A 26159-nucleotide genomic window follows, 5' to 3' on the forward strand; every position below is an offset into this window, starting at 1 on the left:
TCCCAAGTGCTATTACTTGGTATATAAAACTTAGCATATATAGAATATACAAATTAAAAAGTATGTTCCTTTAGGAGGGGCAGATGGAAACCCAGTTCTTAGTTAAAGCTGTCAACCATACTCAATAAAACCAGTCTTCCTTTACTTGCCAGGTATGAGTTATATTCTGTGCTAGGGAATATTGCTTCCAATTGAATTAAAAATTAAATTCTAATCAGAAAAGAACATTAAGCATATGTAAAAAGTATTTTCTTTCCAGTAAGGAGAAATGCTAGACAAAATAATTACATAACTAAAAGGGAAATATAATATAGTCATGGGGCCAACTCATCCACAGGTCTCAGGAAACATTATGGTAACTAAGGCAAAGTAACAGATGAAATACAAAACCATAAAAGCATACCATATCAATCTCTTGGTGATTACAACCTTGTGGTCGTGTAGTAACTGAATCAGCTTGATTCAGTGTTTTTCTTTACCTCTCTTTTATTAAATATCTATATCAATTTATATCTCAGAAAATACTACTATAGACTGCAATCCAAGTTGGAAGAGCAGTTTTTGACTTAGAAGCTGTATCTGATACTTTATAAAATATAAAGTATATTACTTACTCTTCTGGTTTACTCTGGTTTACAGGTGTCACAGCATTATTTGCCCATGGAATCTGACCGCCTGTTCCTGGTTGTCCAAACTGGTTATCAATTGCTTCCAATTCTAGCTCAGGCAATCCTGATTGGAGAAGAAAAGGTCATGTCATGATGGAGGAAAAATGACAATATTTTCAGAAGTAATTTATTGGATAGTACAATAAAATTATCTGTCAAATATTACTTCAGTGATACAAAGGTCACTTAGAAGCTTAAACACTATCTAGAATGTGGACATACATAATAAAAAGAAAAATGAAAGTGAGAAACAATTCCTGGACCAAAAAAAAAATCTACTGTTAAGTTATAGGAATGAAGAACCTTTTACTCTGCCACAAGCCATTTGGACATTATAATGTCATGACAGGCCAAACAACATTATTAATATGTCATATGATTATTGGGCCAGGTCCACCCCTGGAAGAATCAAGGACTTTGTTAGAACTTATTGAAAGATTAGTAAAATTTTTTTTTTTTTTGGTCGTGGGCCTTGGCGCTGTCCCTCAGCTCCTCAGCTCAAGGCGAGCACTCTACCACTTGAGCTACAGTGCCACTTCCGGTTTTCTGGTGGTTATTGGAGATAAGAGTTTTATGGACTTTCCTGCCTGGGCTGGCTTTGAACCGATATCCTCAGATCTCAGCCTCCTTAGTAGCCAGGATGACAGGCGTGAGCCACCAACGCCTGGCTTAGTATAATTTTTATTAACTGCTTTTTCAGTATATAGTACATTAATGAGACTATGTGGTAGTAGAGATAGGGTCATCACCACAAATAACAGCTGCAAGCAAAAGATAGAATACACTGCATAAAAGGCAGGAATAAAAATGAAGGGGCATAGCAGTCTGAGGCAATAAGCAAATGGATGAGGTACCTGCTGCTAACCTGAGAAGAAAGCTGTATAATTACAGTATACGCACTCCTGGTTTTGATACTCAATTGAAAAAAAGAGGTTGGATATGGTTTGTAAAGTACATTTTAGAAATATTTTCTTTAGGATGTTTTTGAAAGCTTCATAATCATCTCTAAACTATTTATACTAAGTGCATTATATAAATAACATAAATTCCAGAAATTTAGGGACTGATCAATGAATTAAGATATAAGCTATTGATAATATACTGATACTGATTTTTAGAAACAATTTAATATACATCAGTAGAAAAAGTTCTGGGAGGCTCATATGATTTTTACAAACAATTTCATATATATATATATATATATATCAACAGAAAAGTTCTGGGAGGCTCATGTCTTCTTGATATCTTACTATCAGTATCTTCTGATACTGTTAGTAAGGATTAGATTATTTTTCTCTTTAAAATAGTTATTTGTAATTTCTAGAATGAATATGTATTAAGTGACTATTGTTAGAGGCTAAACTCTGTCCCTTCCCCAAGTTATATATGGATGCCCTAATCTCCCAATACTAATTTAATGAGGTAATGAATTTAGAATAGGTCATTACTATAAGCTCTAATCTAATGTAATTAGTGTCTTTATAGGAAGAGAAGATTAGGATACAATGCAGAGAGCAAGTGGCCATCTCCAAGACAAGAAGATGCTCTAGAGGAAACTGCCCTAGCTGACACTTTGATATTGGACTCTGTGCCTTCCAAGACTGTGACAAGATAAGCATCTTGTGTCTACGCCTCCTAATTTGTGGGGTTTTGTGACAACAGCCTTAACTAATAAATACAATTTTTTTAAAAGGTAAGTACTCTAGGCAAGTACTCCATCATTAAGCTACACTCTATTCCAGGCCTTGGAATTTTTTTTTTTTTGGGTCGGTCATGGGCCTGAACTCTGGGCCTAGGCACTGTCTCTCAGCTCTTCAGCTCAAGGCTAGCGCTCTACCACTTGAGCCACAGCACCACTTCCGGCTTTTCTGCTTATGTAGTGCCGAGGAATTGAACCCAAGGCCTCATGCATGCAAGGCAAGCACTCTACCACTAAGTCACCTTCTCAGCCCCCAGGCTTTAGAATTTTAAGTGAAAGTTTACTTAGGTAGATTTCTTAGTCTAACAGAGAATATAATTTAAGGAAGTCTGAAAAACTATGAGAAACATGATGAGATCACTTGCAGGTGAAATATATTCAATATTTAGTATAAATAAAAATCGGAATCCATATGAACACAAACAGTTTTTCTTTTTCTTTTTTTTTTGTGCTGGTCCTGAGGGTTGAACTCAGGACCTGGGTGCTGTCCCTGAGCTTTTGTGCTCAAGGCTAGCACTCTATGAGTTGAGCCACAATTCAATTTCTGGCTTTTTGGTAATTAATGAGACTAGATAAGAGGTTTTTTGTTTTGTTTTGTTTTTGCCAGTCCTAGGTTTTGAACTGGGCACTGTCCCTGAGCTTATTTTGCTCTAGGCTAGAACTCTACCACTTGAGCCACAGAGCTCCTTCCAGCCTTTCTGTTTATATGGTACTGAGGAATTGAACCCAGGGCTTCATACATGCTAGGCAAGCACTCTAACCACTAAGCCACATAAGATATTATGAACTTTTCTGCCTGGGCTTGCTTTGAAATGTGATCTTCAGATCTTAGCCTTCTGAGTAGATAGGATAACAGATATGAGCCACTGGAGCTCAGCCTCCTTTTTTTTTTCTTTTTTTTAATGTACTTGGGATTGAACTCAGTCAGCCTCTTACTTGCCAGGCTAAGACTACTTCTTGAGGCATGCTTCCATCCCCAACACACTCGCTTCTAAATACATTTAATTATAGCTTTCAATTAAACTGATCTCTACCATGACAAGTGATACACAAAGCAAATTCTGTGCCACTCTGAAAAACACAAAGCAGAGCTGGGAATGTGGCTTAGTGGTAGAGTGCTTGTTAGCTCAATGAGCTCCCTTCCCTAGCTTAGTACGCTCCTTCCCCTCTCCACAGCCTGGCATGCTCCCTTCCTAGGCAACACTGGGCCCATTTAGTAAAGGCAGTAAATAATCAGCCTCCAACCCCCTTCGCTTTGAGATAGCACTTCTCTGGGGTAGCTATCACCATTTAAGGCAACAAGAGTCCCTTAGAGTGACCTTCAGGTCTGGGCAGCTGCAGGGCCCCTTACCTACTATTTGGACAGCAGCCACAAATCCTAGTCCACCATGGTGAAGCCCCTGGCCCTCACATCCACACCAGGGTCTCCACCTTCTAGCCCTTTCTAGTCCATCTTAACCCTCCTAGGTTATGTAGGTCACCTCAGACAATAGCTGGTGCTTCTTCTCACTTGTCCCTTGGGAGAAGGGGTCTTACTGACCCCTTTCCCTTTCCCGGCAATAAACCTTTCTTTGTTCTCTGTCTGCATGGTTTTCTGGCAAAGTCCAAACAATCTAACAGTGCTTGCCTAGCATGCATGAAGCCCTGGGTTCGATTCCTCAGTACCACATAAACAGAAAAAAGCCAGAAGTGGCCCTATGGCTCAAGAGTGCTAGCATTGAGCAAAAAAAAGCTCATGGACAGTGCCCAGTCCAGGGGCTCAGGACTGGCAAAAAAACAAAGACAAAAAAAATCCAAAAAAAACAAAGAGCCCACAAAGCAGTCAAACTAAAATGATGATAATTAGAAAGCAGTCATTTAATTTCAGTTGTTTAAATCAGGAAGTTGGTTAAAGATTATCTAAAGCTGTCTCACTGCTGGGCTCCACATGCTAATCCCTCATCCCAATCTTTTCAAGAAAACAAACCTAAAAAAAGTTATTCTGGAGTCTAAGAACATTTATATTTCTCTCTACTGCCAATTACTAGTATTACAAGTTATAGTACATAGTGTCCCATTTTAGTAGTCTTGATATAAAAATATTAAGAGGCTAAATTGTATAGAATAGTCATGGAATTGCATGCGTATAATCCCTGCTGAAGGAAGGAGGAAGATCCAAAGTCTGAGGCCAGTTTAGGCTATAGCAAAAACTGTCTCAAAAAGTAAAACAATTTTTTTTTCAAAATGAAGATTCACCTCTTTGTGCTCTTTGTGCCTTTTTGTGCTCAAGGCTAGCATTCTACCACTGGAGCCACAGCGCCACTTGTGGCCTTTTCTGAGTAGTTTATTGGAAATGAGCTTCTTAAGGACTTTTTCTGCCCAGGCTGGCTTTGAACAATGATCCTCAGAGCTCAGCTTCCTGAATAGCTAGTATTACAAATGTGAGCCACCAATAACGAGCTAAAAAGGTTTTTATTCTAAAAGCTACTTCAAACTTTTTGGACTTCCTTTAGAAACAGAAACTGCACAGCATTTACAATGTTTTATTTTAAAAAATGATGCAGACAAAGGACAATTACTCTATAAGTAAAAAACTGCCATAAATCAGTAAGATAAAAATCTAATAGCTTAAAAGATAGAGACTCTGAAGAGGTCACATAAAGTAATTGACAAATGACCTAATTCAGAATAAAAGAAATATAACTTAACCCTACATTGACAATATATCCAACAAAGCCCTAATATCCAAAATATACAAGGAGCTCAAAAAATTAACATCCCCCAAATAAACCAATCAATGAATGGGCAAAGGAGCTAAAGAGAGTCTTCTCAGAAGATGAAAGAAAGGCAAATAGACACATGAGGAAATGCGCAACATCCCTGGCCATAAAGGAAATGCAAATCAAAACAACTTTGAGATTCCATCTTACCCCAGTTAGATTGGCCAACATCAAGAATTAACAAATGCTGACCACGATTTGGGGAAAAAGGAACTCTACTGTACTGTTGGGGAATATAATCACGCTTGACAGCAGTCTGGAGGTTCCTCAAAAACCTAAACATAGAACTTCCCTATGACCCAGCCATACCACTCTTGGTCATTTACCCAGAATATCACAAGCAGGATATGGTAAAGATACTTGCACATCCATGTTCACGGCTGCACTATTCACAATAGCCAAGTTATGGAAACAGTCCAGTTGCCCTACAGTAAATTAGTGGGTCAAAAGAATGTGGTATATATACACAATGGAATTTTACTCATCCATCAGAAAGAATAAGATTATATGATTTCCAGGGAACAAATGATGTTAAGTGAGGTTAGCCAAGCTCAGAGAGACAAAAGGCACATGGTTTCTCTCATATGTGGAAGTTAGATCTAAGATACAATTGGACCTGATAACCTATATGGGACTCTAGGCATTCACAGACAGTCAGACTAAAGGAGGACACCCCTAGGGGAGGAACGCAAAGATATAACTTCTCTGGACATTTAAAATACTACTTATTGAAACGAATTTCAGGAAATGAAAACATATTTTTATTGTTGCTGTTGGTGGTGGATTTTTTTGCATTTATTAGTTGGGGGGGGCACAGAAAGGAAAGGAGGAAGGGTGAACAAATGCAATTGTGCTACTCAGTATATAGTATGTGGGAAATGAATTATGCAACTTGAGGACAGGGATGGGAGGGGAAACTAAGAGAAAATGAAGGAAGGGGAGACATTGTCCAAGAAATGAATGCACTCATTACCTGACTAATAACAATAAAATTATTTTTAAAAACCTACATTAAGAAACTTGAAAAAAGCCTATCAGATTGACAAAGGTAAGAAAGTAAATAAATCAAAGAACTGAGCAGGATACAAAGAAATAAAAACATTAAGTAGTATAATTTCTGAGGAGCATTTAGCAATAATACCCATTTATCCATCCATCCATTCATATATCAATCCTTTGACTAGACTTTCTACTAAGAACTTTATGCCAGACAATTTCATATTTGGCAAATTATTAACAAAGATACTAAGCATTATTCAGCTGGTTAAGCAAATTCTGGTAAAGATATAAAAAATACAAGATAGAAAGAAAATAAAGCTCTTTCTGTGCTTACATAGCATCCAAATGAAAAGGATTAAGATATACAATAGTAAATGTAGATAGGATGCTATTTGTATTTTAAAAGGGGGGAGGGGATCCTATGTTACATAATTTTAGTGGTAAAACAAATAACACTGCTTGGGCTGGGAAGGTGGCTCAGTGGTAGAGCGCTTGCCTTGCATGCATGCCTGAGGACCTGGGTTCGATTCCTCAGCACCACATAAGCAAAAAGAAAAAAGCCAGAAGTGGCGCTGTGGCTCAAGTGGTAGAGTGCTAGCCTTGAGCTGAAGAGCTGAGGGACAGCGCCCAGGCCCAGAGTTCAAGCCCCATGACCAGACCCCCCCCCCAAAAAAAATAACACTGCTTCTAAGAGGAAGAGATTTTTTTATTACCTATCCTTTTTTTGTGTGTTACACAGAATACACATGTCTGCGAATATCTTAATTACCAAAACAAAACAAAATCCCTTACTATATATAACCTCTAAAACAAGGGTCTTAAAATGGATTTATTTTATTTTAATTTTTTTTGGTCATGAGGGTTGAACTCTAGGCCTGGTCTCTATCCTTCAGCAATTGAGCCACAGCACCACTTCCGGTTTTCTGGTGGTTAATTGGAGATAAGAGTTTCACATGCTTTCCCAAGATCTGAGGATCTTGGGTCAGAGTGAGCCCAGATCTGAGGATCTAGGAGTAGCTAGGATTACAGGTGTGAACAACTGGCATCTGGCTGGATTTTTTTTTTTTGGGTCCGGTTGTGGGGCCTGAACTCTGGGCCTGGGCGCTGACCCTCAGCTCTTCAGCCCAAAGCTAGCACTCTACCACTTGAGCCACAGTGCCACTTCTGGCTTTTTTCTTTTTGCTTATGTGGTGCTGAGGAATTGAACCCAGGGCCTCAGGCATGCAAGGCAAGCGCTCTACCACTGAGCCACCTTCCCAGCCCTGGCTGGATTATTTTTAAGAACTAAAAGTGTTGTATATACAACCTCACACCCCTAGTCCTTTTGTTTTCAAAAAATAATGTCTTAGGCTTATTTATGCCCAGTCTGGCCTCAATCACAATCTGTTTACAGTTCATGCATAGCTGGGACAACAGATGTGTGCTACCAGGTCCAGGTTTTTATTAGTAGAGATGAAGTCTTGCCAACTTTTGTGCATAGGCTAGCCTCAACAGTGATCCTCCTGATCACAGCCCCCTGATGATTTAGGATTATAAGCATGAATGGCCATGCTGAAACTCAATTTTATAGGTACACAGCATTTTATTGTAATGGAATTAATGGCACATTCTCCTCTTTCCTCATTCACTGGCTAAACTCCCTGAGGCCTTCCTTCAGATTTCCATCATTGCTCTGGAATCTGTAAAAATAAATTTCTTCAGTTCTATGCAAAAATAAATTAATTAATAATAGTATTTTAATCAAAGAATGTTTATATTCACAGAATGTAGTAACAATAGTTTTAGGACGCTAATCTTTAAATATTTTTAAAAATTCTTCAGTCTACAAATCGTTCAAGAAAGTAAATCTCTACATAGATGGCTAAAGTGACAGAAAGAGACAGAGAGAATTCCGCCTTTAATTCTCTAAACTTTAATTTTTGCATATGTAAGTGGACCTAAGGAAATATTCTGGTTCAATATGGCAGATTTAACACCTGTATTTTTGTCTTTCTCCAAAAGTATCAGTGAAAAGGCTCAAAAGGAAAAGAAACAGGAAAACATCTACAGCTGAAACAAAGGCAACGTAAAACATGAACTTTTGAAACTGCTAGAGGAAGACTTAAGGAAAACACTTCAAGAAACAGGCTCAGGCAACAGTTTCTGAATTGGTCTCCAAAAACTCAGAAGATAATAGCGAAACTGACAAATGGGATTGCATCAAATTAAAAGCTGCACAGGAAAGAAAACCATTAACAGAGTGAAGAGACAGCCTCCAGATGGGAGCAAATCTTTGCCAGCTATTCATCTGGAAGGGGTTTCAGGTCCAGAATAAAGAACTCAAAAAAAATTACACAGTAAAAGAACAAACAACACAATCAATTAGTGAATGAATGAACCTGACACTTCTCCAAAGTACAAATGGCCTCAAACTGCTATCTTCCTAATCTCCTACAACTGAATAGCTGGGATTATAAACATAAGCTATTGTTCTAGGCTTGTACTATAACTTAAATTTGCATTTTTAACCCTTTCTTTTCTTCTTATTTTAAACTTGGTTCAAGGACTTGAACTCAGTGCCTCACCTTCCGGCTCAGCTTGTTTGCAGCTAGCACTCCACAACTTTACCCATGCTTCCAGCCTGGCTGTATGCTTGTTAATTAGAAACAGAACGGTGACTTTCCTGTTGGCTGGCTCTGAATGGAGATTCTCCAGATCTCATCCTCTTGAGTAGCTAGGATTACAGGAGTGAGTTTAGCTTGCATTTCCTTGTTGATGAACAAGGAAATATGTTGATTGGTCATTTTTTATCCTTTTTCATGACTTGTCTTTTAAAATTCTTTGTGCACCAGGTGCTGGGTGCTCATACCTATAATACTAGCTAATCAGGAAGCTGAAATCTGAGGATCATGTTTCAATGCCCAGGCAGGAGAGGCTCAAAGCCAGCTGGGCAGGAAAGTCCTTGAGAGACTCTTACCTTCAATTAACCACCAAAAAACCAGAAGTGGAGCTGTGGTTCAAAGTGGTAGAGTGCTAGCCTTAAGTGAAAGAGCTCATGGACAGTACCTAGGCCCTGAGTTCAAGCCCCATGACTGACAAAAAATACCAACCAAGCAAAACCATTGCCCATTTGTTTAGATTGGCCTGTTTCTATCAGATTTGTATTAGTTCACTGTTTTTGTTCTATATTTTACAGGGGTTTTTACAAAGGTAAAGTGGCAGTATTCACCATTACAGACTAATACTGCAGAACAATATGATACTCACAAGTCCCTTTTGCTCCCACTATTTATCCTTTCCTTTGACAATCAGGGGACAACCACTGATCTTTTTCCTATCCTGACAGTTTCGATTTTCCAGAAAAGTGTTGAAGCCTTTCCAGACAAGCTTCTTGTCAGCAATGTCTTTTTGTGTCATGTCAGTTTCCAAGTTTTGGTAGTTGTGAATAAAGCTGCCACAACAAACACTATACGCAGGTTTTAGTGTACAAACAGATTTTCAACCCTTTTGGGTGTACATTGAAGAAGATGACTGCTGAACCACATGGCAAGAGTATGTTTAGAGTACTAAGAATGGACTGACTGTCTTCCAAAGTGGGTATAATATCTTCACCCACAACCAATGAGAGTTCTATATCCTGACCACAGGGAGTATATTGTAATTTTAGCCATTATAATAGAAGCTATTAAATTAATAATTTTCAAATGCGATGATGTAGGGCATCTTTTCACATGCATATTTTCTTTCTTTCTTTTTTTGCCAGTCCTGGGGTTTGAACTCAGGGCCTAGGCATTGTCCTGAGCAAATGTTGCTCAAAGCTAGCACTCTACCACTTGAGCCACAGTGCCACTCTGGCCTTTTCAGATTATGTAGTACTAAGGAATCGAACCTAGGGCTTCATGCATGCTAGGCAAGCACTTTACCACTAAGCCACATTCCCAGCCCTCACATGCATATTTTCTATACATACATCTTCGCTGCAGGGGTGTTTGTTCAGATCATTTGCCCATATTTAAGTGTTTTTTAAGTTTTGTTTTGCTATGCTGGTACTGAGATTTGAACTTAGAGCCTGGACTTCTGTCCCTTAGTTTTTTTGCTCAAGGCTGGTGCTCTACCACTTGACCCTATGCTGGTACTGAGATTTGAACTTAGAGCCTGGACTTCTGTCCCTTAGTTTTTCTGCTCAAGGCTGGTGCTCTACCACTTGACCCTCTGTTCTACTTCTGGCTTTTTGGTGGTTACTTGGAGGTAGAGTCTCAGACTTTGCTGCTTGGGCTGGCTTTGAACCAAGAATTTCATAATTTCAGTCTCCTGAGATCTCTCCAGAGAGGGGGGAGGAAGAGAGAGACAGAGAGAGAGAGAGAGAAAGAGAGAGAGACAGAAAGAGACAAAGACAGAGACAGAGAGAGACAGAGATAGAGATCAAGAGAAAGAGGGGGAGAGAAGGAGAAAGGGAAAGAAAGAATGGGGACCAGAAAATTCATTTCTTTGATATTAATAAATGAAGAATTTGAGACTTGAATCTAGGTCCTGACTGTTCTCCGCTTCTTGTGTTTTGGCCAGCTAAAATACTGCCTCCAGCCAGGCACCAGTGGCTTATGCCTATAATCCTAGCTACTCAGGAGGCTGAAACCTGAGGATTGTGGTTAAAAGCCAGGCTGGGCAAGAAAGTCCATGAGACTCTTAGCTCCAATAAATCATTTAGAAAACTGGAAGTGGCACTGGGCTCAAGTGTTAGAGTGCTTGCCTTGTAGTGAAGAGCTGAGGGAAAGCACCCAGGCCCAGAGTTCAAGCCCCACAACTGACCAAAAAGAAAAGAAAAGAAAAAAAAATATATATATATATTACCCTCCAAAAATGTCAGAGAAAAACTCAAGATTCTTCATAACAGCCTGGAAATCTTGGTGAACTTTCAGAAACTGGGTCATGACAGCTAAAATCTCCAGTAAGACTGAATCAATGAATCAATGAAGAGTCGTATTAGATCCCATCAGCAGAGCACTAAGGCTAAAAAACCCAAACACATTTCTGAAAGTTGGTTGATTAGTTTCCTTTGGTTTCAAAATCACCATTAATTAACAGATTAATTACCATTAATTTGTTGTTGTTGGTGGTGGTTGTGGGGCTTGAACTCTGGGCCAGGTGAGTGTCTACCACTTGAGCCAGCGCCACTTCCAGTTTTCTAAGTGGTTTATTGGAGATAAGAGGCTCCTGGACTTGGGGCTGGGAAGGTGGCTCAGTGGTAGAGAGCTTGCCTTGCATGCCTGAGGCCCTGGGTTCGATTCCTCAGCACCACATAAGCAAAAAAAGAAAAAAGCCGGAAGTGGCACTGTGGCTCAAGTGGTAGAGCGCTAGCCTTGAGCTGAAGAGCTAAGGGACAGCACCCAGGCCCAGAGTTCAGGCCCCACGACCGGAACACCCCTTCCCCCCCAAAAAAAAGAGTCTCCTGGACTTTTCTGCCTGGGCTGGCTTTGAACCACAATCTTCAGATCTCAGCCTCCTGAGAAGCTAGGATTACAGGCGTGAGCTACAGGGCACTGGCTATCACTAATTCTTTCAATTTAGAAACTGATGGATTAAAAAAACTGACAGTCCTAGGTTCATAAGTATGAAGTATTCTATTATAATATTAGATGATCTCTTAAACAGAAAACTGCTATTTGGGTAAGAACAATGATATATTTTAACAAGTGGTCCCCTTAATAATATTCCACAGAGAACTTTTTCCCTAGAAAATATAATAGAAATTGTTATCCAAATAGAAATGTACTCTTTACCTGACTTACATAACTGCAACCCATTTATATATATCACCTTTATAATAACAATAAAAAATTAGAAAAAAAGAAAAACATTCTAAAAGGAACTCTATGACCAAAAAGTTTGAAAAATGCTAGCTTACAAAAATACAAACTAAATTTTTTTTTTTTTATGCCTGTCCTGGGACTTGAACTCTGGGTTTAGGTGCTTTCCCTGAGCTTCTTTGTTCATGGTTAGTGCTCTACCACTTGAGCTACAGGGCCACTTTTGGCTTTTTTTGAGGAGTTTACTGGAGATGAAAGTTTCACAGATTTTCCTGCCCAGGCTGGCCTCAAACTGCAATTCTCAGATCTCAGCCTCCTGAGGACTGCAGGCATGAGCCACTGGTGCCAGGCACAAACTGATTTCTTTAATTCAGGGTCTTTCAAATCCTTTAAAAGTAACATAAAACTTTAATAGCAAACTGTACAGGAAGAAGCATTTGCCAGGTTATTTTAATATAGGATCTTTCTTTTTACAACTCCTAAAACTAATTGTCAAGGCTATTTGGGAAATATAATCTGTCCTAATACGATATTAATATATTTATAAATGTTTTGTAATGGGACAATTATTAATATATTTATAAATGTTTTGTAATGTTAATATATTTTAAATGTTTTGTAATGGTACAATTTGGGTAAGAACATAAAACTGTTCTCCTCATCATTAATTTCAATTGAGTATTATACATAAATGCATATATTTGACTAGAACTATATTTTTACAGTGGCAAAATAAAAAGATACTTCATTCACAATGAAAGATTTTGGCAATGATGGTGAGAGACCAAGTAAGTGCTAAGCCTCGGTATCACTAAGCATTTAAGGTAAAGTGTGGTCCCCAGCACATACTGTTTAGCCTGGACGTGGGCCTGACAGTGGTGGACTGAAGTGAAGCTGGCAGGATCTCTGACTTGATGTTGACATTGGAAGCTGCACCATCCATCCTGTCTGTTTCACACAAGGTTGGCAACTGTGCTGCCTTCTCCAGCGTGGGCAGCAACTGATCAAACTGGTCGAGTTCAGCCGTAAACTAAGAAGGGAAACCAAAGACAGTGGATATTTCACATACATTCCAGAAAGCAACTGAAGAAAGAATTTATTCCTTTAAACTTGATGACCCAAATAAAACCAAGAGAATAAAGACATAATTAAAATGATTAGATGTCTCTGAAATTACCTGATCTATTATTTCATCAAAAAATACTGTAAGCTGATGCTTATAAGAGTAACATACTACAAGCTATAACATACAGACAGTATTTATTATTTCATGGCATAAAATTTGCATATAGAAAAAAAGCCTGGATTGAGCTGGGTGCTGGTAGCTCAGGCCTGTAATCCCAGCTACTCAGGAGGCTGAGATCTGAGGATCATGGTTCAAAGCCAGCCTGGGCAAGAAAGTCTGTGAAACTCTTATCTCTAATAAACCACCAGAAAACTGAAGTGGCGATGTGGCTCAAGTGGTAGAGCATTCGCCTTGAGCTGAAGAGCTCAGGACAGCACCCAGACTTAGAGTTCAAGCCCCACAAAACACACACACACACATGCCTGGCACACACACGCCTGGCACACACACACACACACACACACACACACACACACACGCCTGGCTTGGAAAGAAATGTTACAAGTACTATGCTATGATGGCATTGAGTGATTTTTTTTTCCTGTTTTCAAGTCTGAAAAGTGATTTAAGCAAATTTTACATTAATATACCTTTTTATAATTTAAAAAGGCTATGAAACAGTTTAAAAATAGTAAGGCAGCTAGGTGTTGGTGGCTCACACCTGTAATCCTAGCTACTCAGGAAGATAAGATCTGAGGATTGTAGTTCAAAGCCAGCCCAGGCAGAAAAGCTCATGCGACTCTTGTCACCAATTAACAACCAGAAAACCAGAAGTGGCCCTGTGGCTCAAGTGGTAGAGTGCTAGCCTTGAGTAAAAGAGGTCAGAGACAGTGCCCAACCCCTGAGTTCAAGCCCCATGACCCCCTCCCCCAAAAAAGTCAGGTGTGGTGGCTCAAGTCTGTAATTCTGGCTATTGGAGAGGCAAAAATTGGAAAGTAGTCTGAGAAAGCCCAGGTCTCAAGCAATAAAATTTAGGTTTAGTAGCATGCATGCACCTGTCATCCCAACATATGAAAGGCTTAAGAAAGGGCAATGGTACTTGAGGTCAGCTCTGGTATAGATGTGAGACCCTATTAGAAAGATAAGTAATAAAGCCCTTAGCTACTCAGATCTGATGACTGTGATTGGAAGCAAGCCCCGGCAGAAAAGCCCATGAGATTCTTATCTCCAAATAACCAACAAAAAGCCACAAGTGGAGGCTTGTCTCAAGTGACAGAGTGCTAGATAGAAACGTGAAGTGTAAACTCAAGACTAAGAGTTTAAATCCCAGTACCAGCAACAACAATAAATATATCTGAAGTTACACACAAACTAAAACTGGCCTTCATTTTACAATATTACTTTCAGACAATTAGTAAAATGTTTGTCTGGGTTTCAATTTTTTTTTTTTTTTGTCCGTTTTGGGGCTTGAACTCTGGGCCTGGACACTGTCCCTCAGCTCTTCAGCTCAAAGCTAGCACTCTATCACTTGAGCCACAGCGCCACTTCTGGTTTTCTGGTGATTTATTAGAGACAAGAGTCTCATGGGCTTTCCTGTCTGGGCTGGCTTTAAACCATAACCCTCAGATCTCAACTTCCTGAGTAGCTAGAATTATGAGTTTGAGCCACTAGCATCTGGCAGAATTACATATATATTTTTGTTGTTGTTGTTGCCAGTCCTAAGGCTTGAACTCTGGACGTGGGTGCTGTCCACAAGCTTCTTTGTGCTTAAGGATAGCACTCTACTACTTAAGCCATAGCACCACATGTGGCTTTTTCTGAATAGTTTATTGGAGTAAGAGTCTCATAGACTTTTCTTCCTGGGCTGGCTTTGAACCATGATCCTCAGATCTCAGCATCCTGAGTAGCTAGGATTATAGGCATGGGCCGCTAGCAACCAGCAGAATTACATACATTCTTAAAAACATCTTCTTTCAAAATTACATTTCTACAGTTCTGACATATTATCATATATAGGAGTAATTTTTCACTTTCATTGCTGAATAATATCCCATTGCATGCCTATGTCATAATATAATTATCAAAAACTATATCATAGTTTTGAATTGTTTCTAGTTTTTGGATAACACAAGTAAAACTGCTATGAATGTTTTCTTTTTTTTTTTTTTGGCAGTACTGGTGTTTGAAGTTAGGGGCTTATGCTTGCCAAGCAAGAGTGCTACCACTTAAGTCCTTTTTGCTTTAGTTATTGTTCTAATCAGGTTTTATGCTTTTTGTTCTGCTGTAGACTACAGCCCTTACTTAAGACTCCTGTGCAGCCAGAATGACAAGCATGTGTCACCATACTCATTTTGTTGAAATAGGGGGGAGGGTGTTGCTAACTTCTTCCCCTAGTCTGTCCTCAAACTGTGATACTTCCAATCTCTCCCTCCCAAATAGATAGGATTACAGGCCTGGGCCACCATGCCTGGCCCTTAAGGGTAGTTTTGAACCTGCTTTTTTGTTACACATATATAAAAAAGTATTAACCATAAAAGAAAAGATTGACAAATGCAACTTTTTTTTGTATGTGTGCTGAACCTGGGGCAGAACTTAGGACCCGAGTGCTGTTCCTCCACTTTTTTTGCAATAGGCTAGCACTCTACCACTTAAGCCACGGCCCCATTTCTGGCTTTTTTGGAGATAAAGAGTCTCACAGATTTTCCTACCTGGGCTAGCTTTGAGCCAATCCTCAGATCTCAGCCTCCTAAGTAGCTATGATTACAAACATGAGCATGTAAGCTACTGGCACCTGGCTTACAAATGTGTACTGTATCTTATAAGCATGCAATTCTACTCCCTGGTATAAACTTGCCAGAAATCCATGCATATGGGTGCTAAAATACATACCAGCACACCTGATGTACACAATGACATTATTTTAAAAAGTTATTACAGCCCTTCCTTGCTATACCGTAGTTCACTTACTGCAGCTTCACCGTATCATTTTTTGTTTTGTTTTGTTTTTAAAGGCATAATTAGTGATCCCATACCTATCATGGAGTTAAGTTCCAGAGACATCACTATAGGTGTAAATCCACAAAGTAGCAGTAAGTAAACCAAGATGTAGCAAGATGGCTATATAACTCTGGGACTTTGTGGATTTCCATCTATTGTGGGGGGTCACTGGAATGTAACTCCTGTGATAGGTGAGGGATCACTGTACTTAAAAGAAGGGTTTTTTTTTGTTTGTTTGTTTTTTTGTCAGTTGTGGGCCTTGAATTCTGGGCCTGGGCGCTATCCCTCAGCTCTTCAGCTCAAGGTGAGCACTCCACCACTTGAGCCACAATACCACTTCTGGTTTTCTGGTTGTTTATTGAAGATCAGAGTTTCACAGACTTTCCTGCCTGGGCTGATTTTGAACCATGATCCTAGGATCTCAGCTTCCTGAGTAGCTAGGATTACAGGCATAAGTCATGGGCACCAGGCTCAAAAGTTATTACTTTTAAAGTTTCTTTTGTTTTGGCCAGTCATGTGACATGAACTCAGGGCCTGGGCACTTTCCCTGAGCATTTTTGCTCAAGGGTAGTGCTCTACCTTGAGTCACAGTGCCACTGCTGGCTTTGTGTATGTGGTTCTGAGGAATAGAACCCAGGGCTTTACGCATGTTAGGCAAGCACTCTACCATTAAGCCACATTCCCAGCCCTAAAGTTTCTTTTTAAAGAGTGGAGTTGGAACTCAGGGCCTCTTGCTTGCTCAGCTTGTTTGCTTGGCTCACTACCAGTTAAGCAAAGCATGTAGCCTGGATTTCTGCTGGTTATTTTGGAGATGGAGTCTAATGGGATTTTCTGCTAGGGCTGTCTTTGATCCTGAGATCCCCAGATCTCAGCCTCCTGAGAAGCTACAATTACAGTTGTGAGCCATTGGATTCTAGCTTAATATACTTATTATTTGAAGCTGCTTTTCTGCTTAAGAATGATATTAATTTCATTGTGCCAAGAATGTGACACTGTTTATCTCTAAAGAGTATTCATATAACCTAACAGTCAAAATGAGTATTACAACAGATTGTAAATTGAGACAAAACAAAGCCCTCTGAGAGCAGAGGGAAAAGAACTGCCTAATTAGGGTTATTTTGGTTTGCAAAGGATGGAAACTTCAGTAGGCACAGGGAGCAGAGCAAAGCAGATGTTCAGAGGGACATGGATTAGCTCATGAAGAGCAAGGATTTCTGTATGCCTAGAAGACAGATGCCAGAGGGAAAAGAGACTTTTGTGAGATGAGGATACAAAAAAAAAAAAAAAATCAAGCTGTTTCAAGAAGCTAAAAGACCTGGCACACACTCAGTGTGATCTTGCTTCAAACTGAGAGTTTTGTTGATAAACTGCACTGTAAATACAATGGCAACTATTTGAGAATGCCTCTGTTTTATCTCTAAATAGTGTGAAGGCTTCTAAAAGGGGGGCTCATTTCCTATACTCCTTCAGAGTTCACAGCAGTCATTTAATAATTGAAACTGCCTGTTAATTTTCATACCAACTCCATTTCATCCTAAACATACACTTTGCTAATCTAGGACATTTTGTGAAAAGGTTTATTTTTTATTTACTACCGCTTCAAAGCTTGTTATATGAAAGTAATATTCTGCTACCCAGAATATTCATGTCCCTCTAATCTTCTATGGGTTGTTAGAATTACATGAGAACAAAAGCAGTCTATAGAGTGCTGCAACCAAGAAGCCCTGTTTAACTCCTCACATTTCTCTCACTTGGTTTATATCACAGGTTCTCAAACTTAGACACACATCAGAGTTCACTGGAGAGTTTCTTTAAAAGGCAGACTCCTCAGGCTGGGAAGGTGGCTCAGTGGTAGAGTGCTTGCCTTGCATGCATGAGGCCCTGGGTTCGATTCCTCAGCACCACATAAGCAAAAAGAAAAAAGTGGTGCTGTGGCTCAAGTGGTAGAGCGCTGGAGAGCGCTAGCCTTGAGCTGAAGAGCTGAGGGACAGCGCCCAGGCCCAGAGTTCAGGCCCCACGACTGGACCCTCCCCCCCAAAAAAAAATGCAGACTCCTCAGTTTTACTCTAGAGTTGGATAATTTCTTTTTTGTGTCAGTAATGAGGCGTGAACTCAGGTACTCTTACTTTCATTTTGCTTCTTTGCCCAAAGTTGGCACACTATACTTGAATAACACCTTTGTTTCTGACTTTTTATTGGTTAACTGGAGGTTACCAGTTTCATCAAGTCATAATCCTCAGATCTCATCCTCCTGTGTAGCTAGGATTACAGGTGTTAGACACCTGCTCCTTGCTAAGAGTTGGATCTAATATGTGGAATTAGGAGGAAGAAGTAAGGAAAGTATTTTTTTAAAATATCCTGATTTTATAGAAAGAAAGAAAAATGTACTTTTCAAAAACAATGTCTATATTAATACTGTAGTCCTCTAAAAGTCTAAGGAGATGAGGCTTTTCTATGATTTATAACCACTGATACTAACAGCTTAGAAGATGCTAAAAAGATAGGAAAAAAAATAAGCACGATCAAAATCTGGTCTCAGAATAAAGCACAATAAATGAGAAAGAAAAATAAATAAGGAACAATCATTCTTGTGAAGCCAGGAATTACCCACCTGGCTCTGAGACTCCAGTTTAATTTCCTCAGGAGCAGGTTTGGTCATTGGGGTAGGGTTTGTGTTACAAGGATCCATCTGTTCTTTCTTCTCCACTTTCACCTTTACATCATCCAAACTCAGGTTTGGAGTTGATCTTAAATCTTTCTCATCTTTATCTAAAAGGTAGCGCAGGAGCTGATGGTCTTTTGATTCTTTTTTCTTTGAAGCATCCAGTTCTAGTTTTATACTGGAGTTCCCTTGGGCCTGTCCAGTTGCTGACGCAGAAGTAGATGAACTGTCCTTTTTATCAGGCTCAACAGACAAAGTGGTGATATCGGAAGGGCTACCCTCCTGTAAAAGCCGGTGTAGAATTTTGTGCCGTTCGGTCAGTGAGCTGTGAGAGGAGGGACAAGTACCTCCTGAAGAGTTAGCAGAAGCAGAGTTGGAAGCGCCTGTGCAGGACAGTACATCTTTGCAGCTTGTGTCTATATCAGCATGCCGCAACTGCTGCTCTGCAGTTGTTGTCAATAGCTGTACTAGTTTGTGGCTGGTCTGAGAGTATTTACTGTCTCCATCTGACAGTCTGTCATTGTTATGCAGAAGCCCAGAATCCAGAGGTTTGCCATCAGTAGTGCTGTTGTCAGATTGAATCATTTCATTTAAAATGGATGCAATCTCTTTGTTATCTTTGGACTCAGCTTTTGCTGGTTGTATATTTAATCTGCTAGGTGAATTCTGTGAGCTCATCTGCCTGAGGACTGGAGAGCTGGCAGAGAAGCCAACAGAGTTACTGGGTCCTTCATTCATACCCTGTAAAGATGTTACCGGGATGTTTGAATAAGATCGGTTGTTATTACTACAGGCACCACTTGTAATGCCAACTGGGGAGTTTAAGGTTGGAATATTTGGAGGAAACGAATTGTTTGGCATCCTGGCCCTTGTTGCCAAGCCAGAATTAACCTGCCTCCTTGGAGACATGAACTGTGCTAGGGAAATTCCTGTACCTTCCATAGGAGAACTGTTGAGATTTAAAGAGGGATTACTGCTCTGAGAACTGGCTTGTCCCTGGTTTAAGGCAACATTGGCTACAATCTGATTTCCAGGTGAACATCCAAAACTCCCTTGGCTGTTGCTAGAATTACTGTGACTGTTGTTGCTGTGAAGGTCTGAGCTCTGCTGACGGTTGACTCTGGTGGAAACCATGTTGCTGTTAGATGGTGGCAAGGTAGAGGAACGGGCCACACCATGAGCTGGAGAAATACTAGGATTGACTGAGGGGTTTACTCGGGGAATTGATATTCCAGAATTAGTGTCATCTTGAGGAGAAAGCCCGCTGTGTTCCCTGGGGGGGGGGGGAACATGGTTATTCAATCATCATCATGTTTCTATTAAGTATTTTACAATACTACTATGAGCAAGAGCAACTTCACTAAATTGTAAGCTATTAAGGACAGAACTTCTGTATCACCTCAAGTTAAGAAAACAGGAGACAGTTAGTACTACTGAGAAAAGTCAGCACCACTTCCAGGGGAAAAAGTCTTGTGGACTCTTAAATTTGATAATAATTACAGTAATATGAAAAAGAAATCTTTGGTGTTTGAAAAAAATGCAATAGAAGTACTTTCTAAGCTTACTACAAATAACTCATTTGTATTATTAATTATAACACTTTTGATTAAAGAAAAACTTCTGACATCTTTGTTGATAAAATTCTTATTCTCTGTTACAGCTTTTAAGTATTTAAACTCCAAAGAGGAAGACTGGGTAAGGAAAATACTGTGTCACTGATGTGAAAATTAAAAAGGGTGATATGCAGACATAGCAGATGTTTTGAAAGAGAAATCACAATATGAAAAAAACCCTGCTAATTCCACTCACAGTAATAATTTCAACTAAAACTACAAAAAAACTCCAGAACACTGAATTCAGAGTTTCACTGCATTCTTCATTCAAATTTGTAATTATGATAAAAGATCTGTGACTGGCATTATCATGTTCCAATAAGCAAAAACATCAGATGAGAAGATGAAGTGAGGAGAAATGTCTTTGCTTTTAACGTTAAAAATTTAACAGTAAGATTTTGAATAAGTCATTTGATAAAAGAATAGATTAATATGTATATACCAACATAAAATTTGCCTAGTGAGAAAAAACTGTAAGCAATGTTAAAAATTTTCAAGCTGATAGTTTAATGATTTTTAGTTTCTTTTAGAAACTGTCAACTTGAATTAAGGAACCATAAAGTTTGACCAAAAGAAAATAAAGCACTTTAAAAAATAAATATAACAATCTTAAAAAATTCAGTAAGTTCTTATACAGAGAGTTGTAATTTTTAGGCATATTTCTGTTTTCACTCCCTAAAACATATTTTCAGCCTCTATCTTCCTTTATGAACAATAGAGCTATTTGGTGACAAAACTTTAAAACCTAATATGTATATATTAATTATATACTCATTACATACTACTGGTATGCCTACTTTAGAATCTTTGTTTTCTAGCTACCAAGAGCATAAAAATTTCCTCTAAGAAAAGATATGTGAACTGACTTATTTCATAGGAAGCTCTCCAAATAAGTAGTACCTGTCGATGATATGAATTCCCATGATGAAAGGTTGCATGTCTGGACTTTGAGGGTAGCAAAGTTTACACTTGGTGTGGGCGCTAAGCATTGTCCCATCATTCAATATGAATCTATAAGATGGGCTGGAGGCAGTGCCACGAGTCATCACTGTTTCAAACAAAAGAGAAACCTAGTTAAAATTCTGATGCTTGAACGCTGGGCAAAGGAGAGTTACCAGGCCTTACTTCTACTGAGAATCTCACTGACAGTAACCTCCCAACTGCTGGCTGCTCAGACTCAAAAGAAAGAATAGTTCAGACAAAGCAGATATCTGAGGGGGAAAATGATTCCAGTTAAACAGGATTTTAATTTAGTCCTACTTGAAAAGGTACCACCTCACACAGGTTAGGACCATAAAGAAACCTTTGTGCTTGCCCTACCATGGGACAGCTCTTCAAATTTAAAAATACCAGGAAATACTTGTCTTCTCTTTCAATGTTATCTTTAACAAGTTTTATTTTCCTTTGATGGATGCTTTTTAACTAATAGCTCTCCTGGATATAAGTCAAATACCATAAAATTCATTCTTTAAGTTTTGACTGGTTTACAGAACACCTTATTAAAATTTAAATTCCCACTTATGAAAGTGAATCATTAGGGTCTCATTTGGTAAGTTTTCATATGTATATGTGTGTATAGCTATACACTTTTTTTTTTTTTTTGGTCGGTCGTGGGGCTTGAACTCTGGGCCTGGGCGCTGTCCCTCAGCTCTTCAGCTCAAGGCGAGCACTCTACCACTTGAGCTACAGCGCCACTTCCGGTTTTCTGGTGGTTTATTGGAGATAAGAGTCTCACGGTCTCTCCTGCCCGGGCTGGCTTTGAACTGCGATCCTCAGATCTCAGCCTCCTGAGTAGCTAGGACTACAGGCGTGAGCCACCAGCGCCCAGCAGCTATACACTTTTTAATATCTGAAAATTTGAAGTTTACTAAGCAAATTAAGATGAAATCAATTAGTAATAAAAGGAACAAAAACTAGGTTAAGGTAATCATTTGATAAATAACATAATTTACTTCTATCTTACTAACAGCAGACAAAATTCTATCCACCAAGGAAACTGCTTAATTAAGTATATAAAAGCTACTCAAGACTAATAAAATATCACTGATGTTTTAGCAGTACAATAGAATTCTATTTTAAGAAAGACTCAATACAGATTTAGCTATATTAAGACAAAAAACCCATATTCAATGAAACACAAAAATTACTATCACAAAAGACTTATAAATAAATATATAAAAATTATAATAAATGCAGCCCTGTTTTTTAAAAGACATTGCAGACAGGGCTTCAATTTTTTTCCCCTTGATATTAAGCCCATACTGGAGATATTCCTGATACTAAAGTGTGTGGCTTACAGGTGTGTGTTTTCATGCTCATCTAAGTTGCCTTTTAAATGACATGTAAAAGAGACTTAAAATGATCAATTAACCAATAATTTCTAAAGCTAAATAGTACTTGAAATAAAGTATGCTTTATTTTATTGTCTTATGTATCTAGTACCAATTGATAAAAGCAGAATCTGTTATGAATCTATGCATAATAAATCTGTCTAAACACCAAAATTAGGGTAAAAACCTAGTTGAAAAAATTAAGACTGAAGGCCAATTAATACATTCCTTACTAATGTGGCAATTTCACCTAAATCACTGATATATTTGCTGGAGAGAATGTATGGAGAAATTGGATGACAGAGTCCTTAATGAACACTGATTTTTTTTTTAATGGAAGGATATACAAAAAAATTACATTAAGTATTTCTACAGTAATAATAAAGTGAAATTTTAAAATAAACTATTAACTATTAAACCCCAGCAAGGGCTGTAGAAGACAGGAAATATATCAGGTGTTATTTTACTTTTGCTATTTTATCCATTTCTATATCATGTTTATTTTCTCATTCTGCTGGAAAACACTTGCTCATCTACAGATCTCCACTGTTCAGTATAATAACTAGCAGCCACACATATGCATTTAAAATTAAATAAATACACAGCTTATTTCTTTGGTCACACTAGCCACATTCTGCCTACTCAGTAAAGTGACAAGTGGCTATTACATTGGGCAGCATAGCTCTAAACAATCTAACTACCACTTTACATTTTCAACCTTACTGGTCACTACTTCCTAAAATTTCTTCCATATCTGTTTTATGTATTTATCATTGTTCATTAGGTGGAATTAAGTATAAGTGCTGATAATATGTTCCATTCTTAGTTTCTACTTTCTGCTGAATTCTGAACTATGCTTTGCAATAAAATCATCTTCCATTTGAATCTCAATCTTAGCATGGTACTCAAATTCTTTTTTTTTTGCCAATTATGGGGACTGAACTCAGAGCTTGGGCACTGTCCCTCAGCTCTTCAGCTCAAGGCTAGTGCCCTACCACTTGAGCTACAGCACTACTTCTGGCTTTTTCTGCTTATTTGGTGCTGAGAAATCGAACCCAGGGCCTCATGCCTGCAAGGCAAGCACTCTACCACTGAGCCACCTTCCCAGCCCTCAAATTCTTACACCTTAGTTTATATTTTCTTTCTTAGAGGATGAATACTTAATTTTCTATGAAGATTAATGAAGAGAACCAATGCTCATGATTGTAATCCTAGCTACTCAGGAGGCTGAAACCTGAGTTTGCAATTTGAAGCCAATCAGGGCAGGAAAGTCTGCAAAGCTCTTATCTCCAATTAATCACCAGAAAGCTTGAAGTGAAGCTGTGGATAAGTGGTAGAGTACTAGCTTTGAGTGCAAAAGGTAAATGACAGACCCTGTGTTCAGGCCCTAGTACTAGTCAAAAAATAAAATAAAATAAAATAAAAAATTAAGAGATATTTCTTTATTGACAAGCCCTATAAAATAGCAACAAACAATTAGAAACTTAGGTTAATCTGGCAACCTTAAGATTATATAGATAAAATGGGCGCTGGTGGCTCAGGCCTATAATCCTAGCTACTCAGGAGGCTGAGATCTGAGGATCATGGTTCAAAGCCAGCCGGGGCAGAAAAGTCAGTGAGACGCTGATCTCCAATAAACCACTAGACAGAAGTGGCACTGTGGCTCAAGAAGTAGAGCACTAGCCTTGAGCTGAAGAGTGCAGGGGCAGTGCCCAGAACCAGAGTTCACAACCGACAAAAAATAAAAATAAAAATTATATAGATAATACAAATATCAAAAAATCTTTTGATTAGTTATGTTGCTTACAGATATTCAATACAGTAAACTTTTTCAGGGACCTGCACGTGCTCTATCACTGAGTAATCATTCTCTATGCCCTTAAAACTTTAATTAGAATCCTATAACACACTTAACCTGACTAAAATGCTGGTACTTAGTTGTTCAGATTAAGAGGCAGTAAGCACGAAGGCAGCAAGGATCAAGAAAAAGTAAAATCTAGGAATTCGATTAGGTTAGTAAATTTAGGCCTAACCTAATTTACAAGTTTAAGACTTAATGCAAATTAACCTTAGCTCCACAAAGTTCACTGATCAGTAAAATGGATCAAGTAACAAAGGGAGATTTTTTTTTTTCGGTTGTGGGGCTTGAACCCTGAGCTGGGGCGCTGGCCCTCAGCTCTTCAGCTCAAGGCTAGCATTCTACCACTTGAGCCACAGTGCCACTTTCAGTTTTCTGGTGATTAATTGGAGATAAGAGTCTCAGGGACTTTCCTGCCTGGCTGGCTCTGAACCTCCATCCTCAGATTTCAGCCTCCTGAGTAGCTAGAATTACAGGTGTGAGCCACTGGAGCCCAGCTGGAGATGTTATCTTGAAAGGAGCCTAATACAATATTAGGTTTTGAATGAGTATTTCCTGAATAACCACCAGAGGAAAAATATAAACAAGGAGTTTCCAATATACACTCATAATGTACATTTAATAAATACCTAAACAACATTTATATCAGTAGCTGTGATTGGGTATAACTATCACAGAGACTTTTAATTAAGAGATAAGTATTACAGGGTTATTTGAATAAATATTTACTCTGACATAAAATTTTCCCTTAAGTGGTTTTCAATGAATCCCATTCTAATCAAAGGTTCTGAGCTAAGTTTTACCAGGTACACAGCTAGTATATATGTATGTATGTATTTCTGTGCTAGTCCTGGGGAAGCTTGAACTCAAAGCCTAAGCGCTGTCCTAGAGCTTTTTGCTCAAGGCTAGCACTCTATCGCTTCAGCCATAGCTCTACTTCCAGCTTTTTGGTGGTTAATTAGAAGTAAGAGTATCAGACTTTCCTGCCTGTGTGAGTTTTGATCTCAACCTCTTGAGTAGCTGGATTCAAGGTGTGAGCCATTAGTGCCCAGCTAAAGCTAGTAGTTTAATCCCTGACTTCTTGTTCTGTTTTCTATTGTTTTGAGAAAGTTTTACTGTATATTCAGACTAGCCTCAAACTCACCATCTTCCTGCCTCAGATTCCTGACTGCTGGGATTACAAGTGTGTGATTAAATCTGCCTTGATCTCTGACTTCTTGGTTGATTTCTAAACTTTTCAGACCACTATTCAATCAGGGATATAATTAAAGGAGTTTTACTGAACTCCTATGAAAACAAAATAACAATTGTTTTTGTTTTGTTTTGATTGTCCCTAAAACAAGACTTACCTGAACTAAAAAGCAAAATAAACAATATTTCCCTGTCTAGAGCAGCTGGAAAAGCAGGGCTACTTGTACCTAATAAGCTACTGAAATGACCTCAAACAAGCATACCTCCCTGATCTTAAGTGGACAGGTATAAAATGTGTGGCATTGGTACTACAAGTTAGTGCTGATAGAGATTTCTTTTCTTCCTGGCATTTCTCTCTTTGCAGAATGAATACAGTTTCTAAAAAATTGCTATTAGGTAAAAACAAAACAATTATTCCTGAATGTTCTAGGATCTTTAAATACCAATGAGTAAATTCCCCACAGTATGTAAAAATTTCTACAAGAGGAAAGCAAACTCTTATTTTAAATATTTTCAACAAATTTTTTTTTTTTT

At 38.7% G+C, this 26159-nt stretch overlaps 1 protein-coding gene across 1 annotated transcript in view; it reads right to left on the reverse strand.

The window, feature by feature from the left end:
* The window catches only part of Ncoa1 (nuclear receptor coactivator 1), a 155777-nt gene that overhangs the window by 30994 nt on the left and 98624 nt on the right, over positions 1-26159 (reverse strand). The window contains 4 exon segments of the mRNA XM_013013652.1: positions 615-732; positions 12758-12938; positions 18583-19906; positions 21147-21294. Coding sequence (XP_012869106.1) covers positions 615-732; positions 12758-12938; positions 18583-19906; positions 21147-21294 — 1771 coding nt within the window.

Source organism: Dipodomys ordii, unplaced genomic scaffold (assembly GCF_000151885.1).
Source record: "Dipodomys ordii isolate 6190 unplaced genomic scaffold, Dord_2.0 Scaffold20, whole genome shotgun sequence".
NCBI lineage: Eukaryota > Metazoa > Chordata > Mammalia > Rodentia > Heteromyidae > Dipodomys > Dipodomys ordii.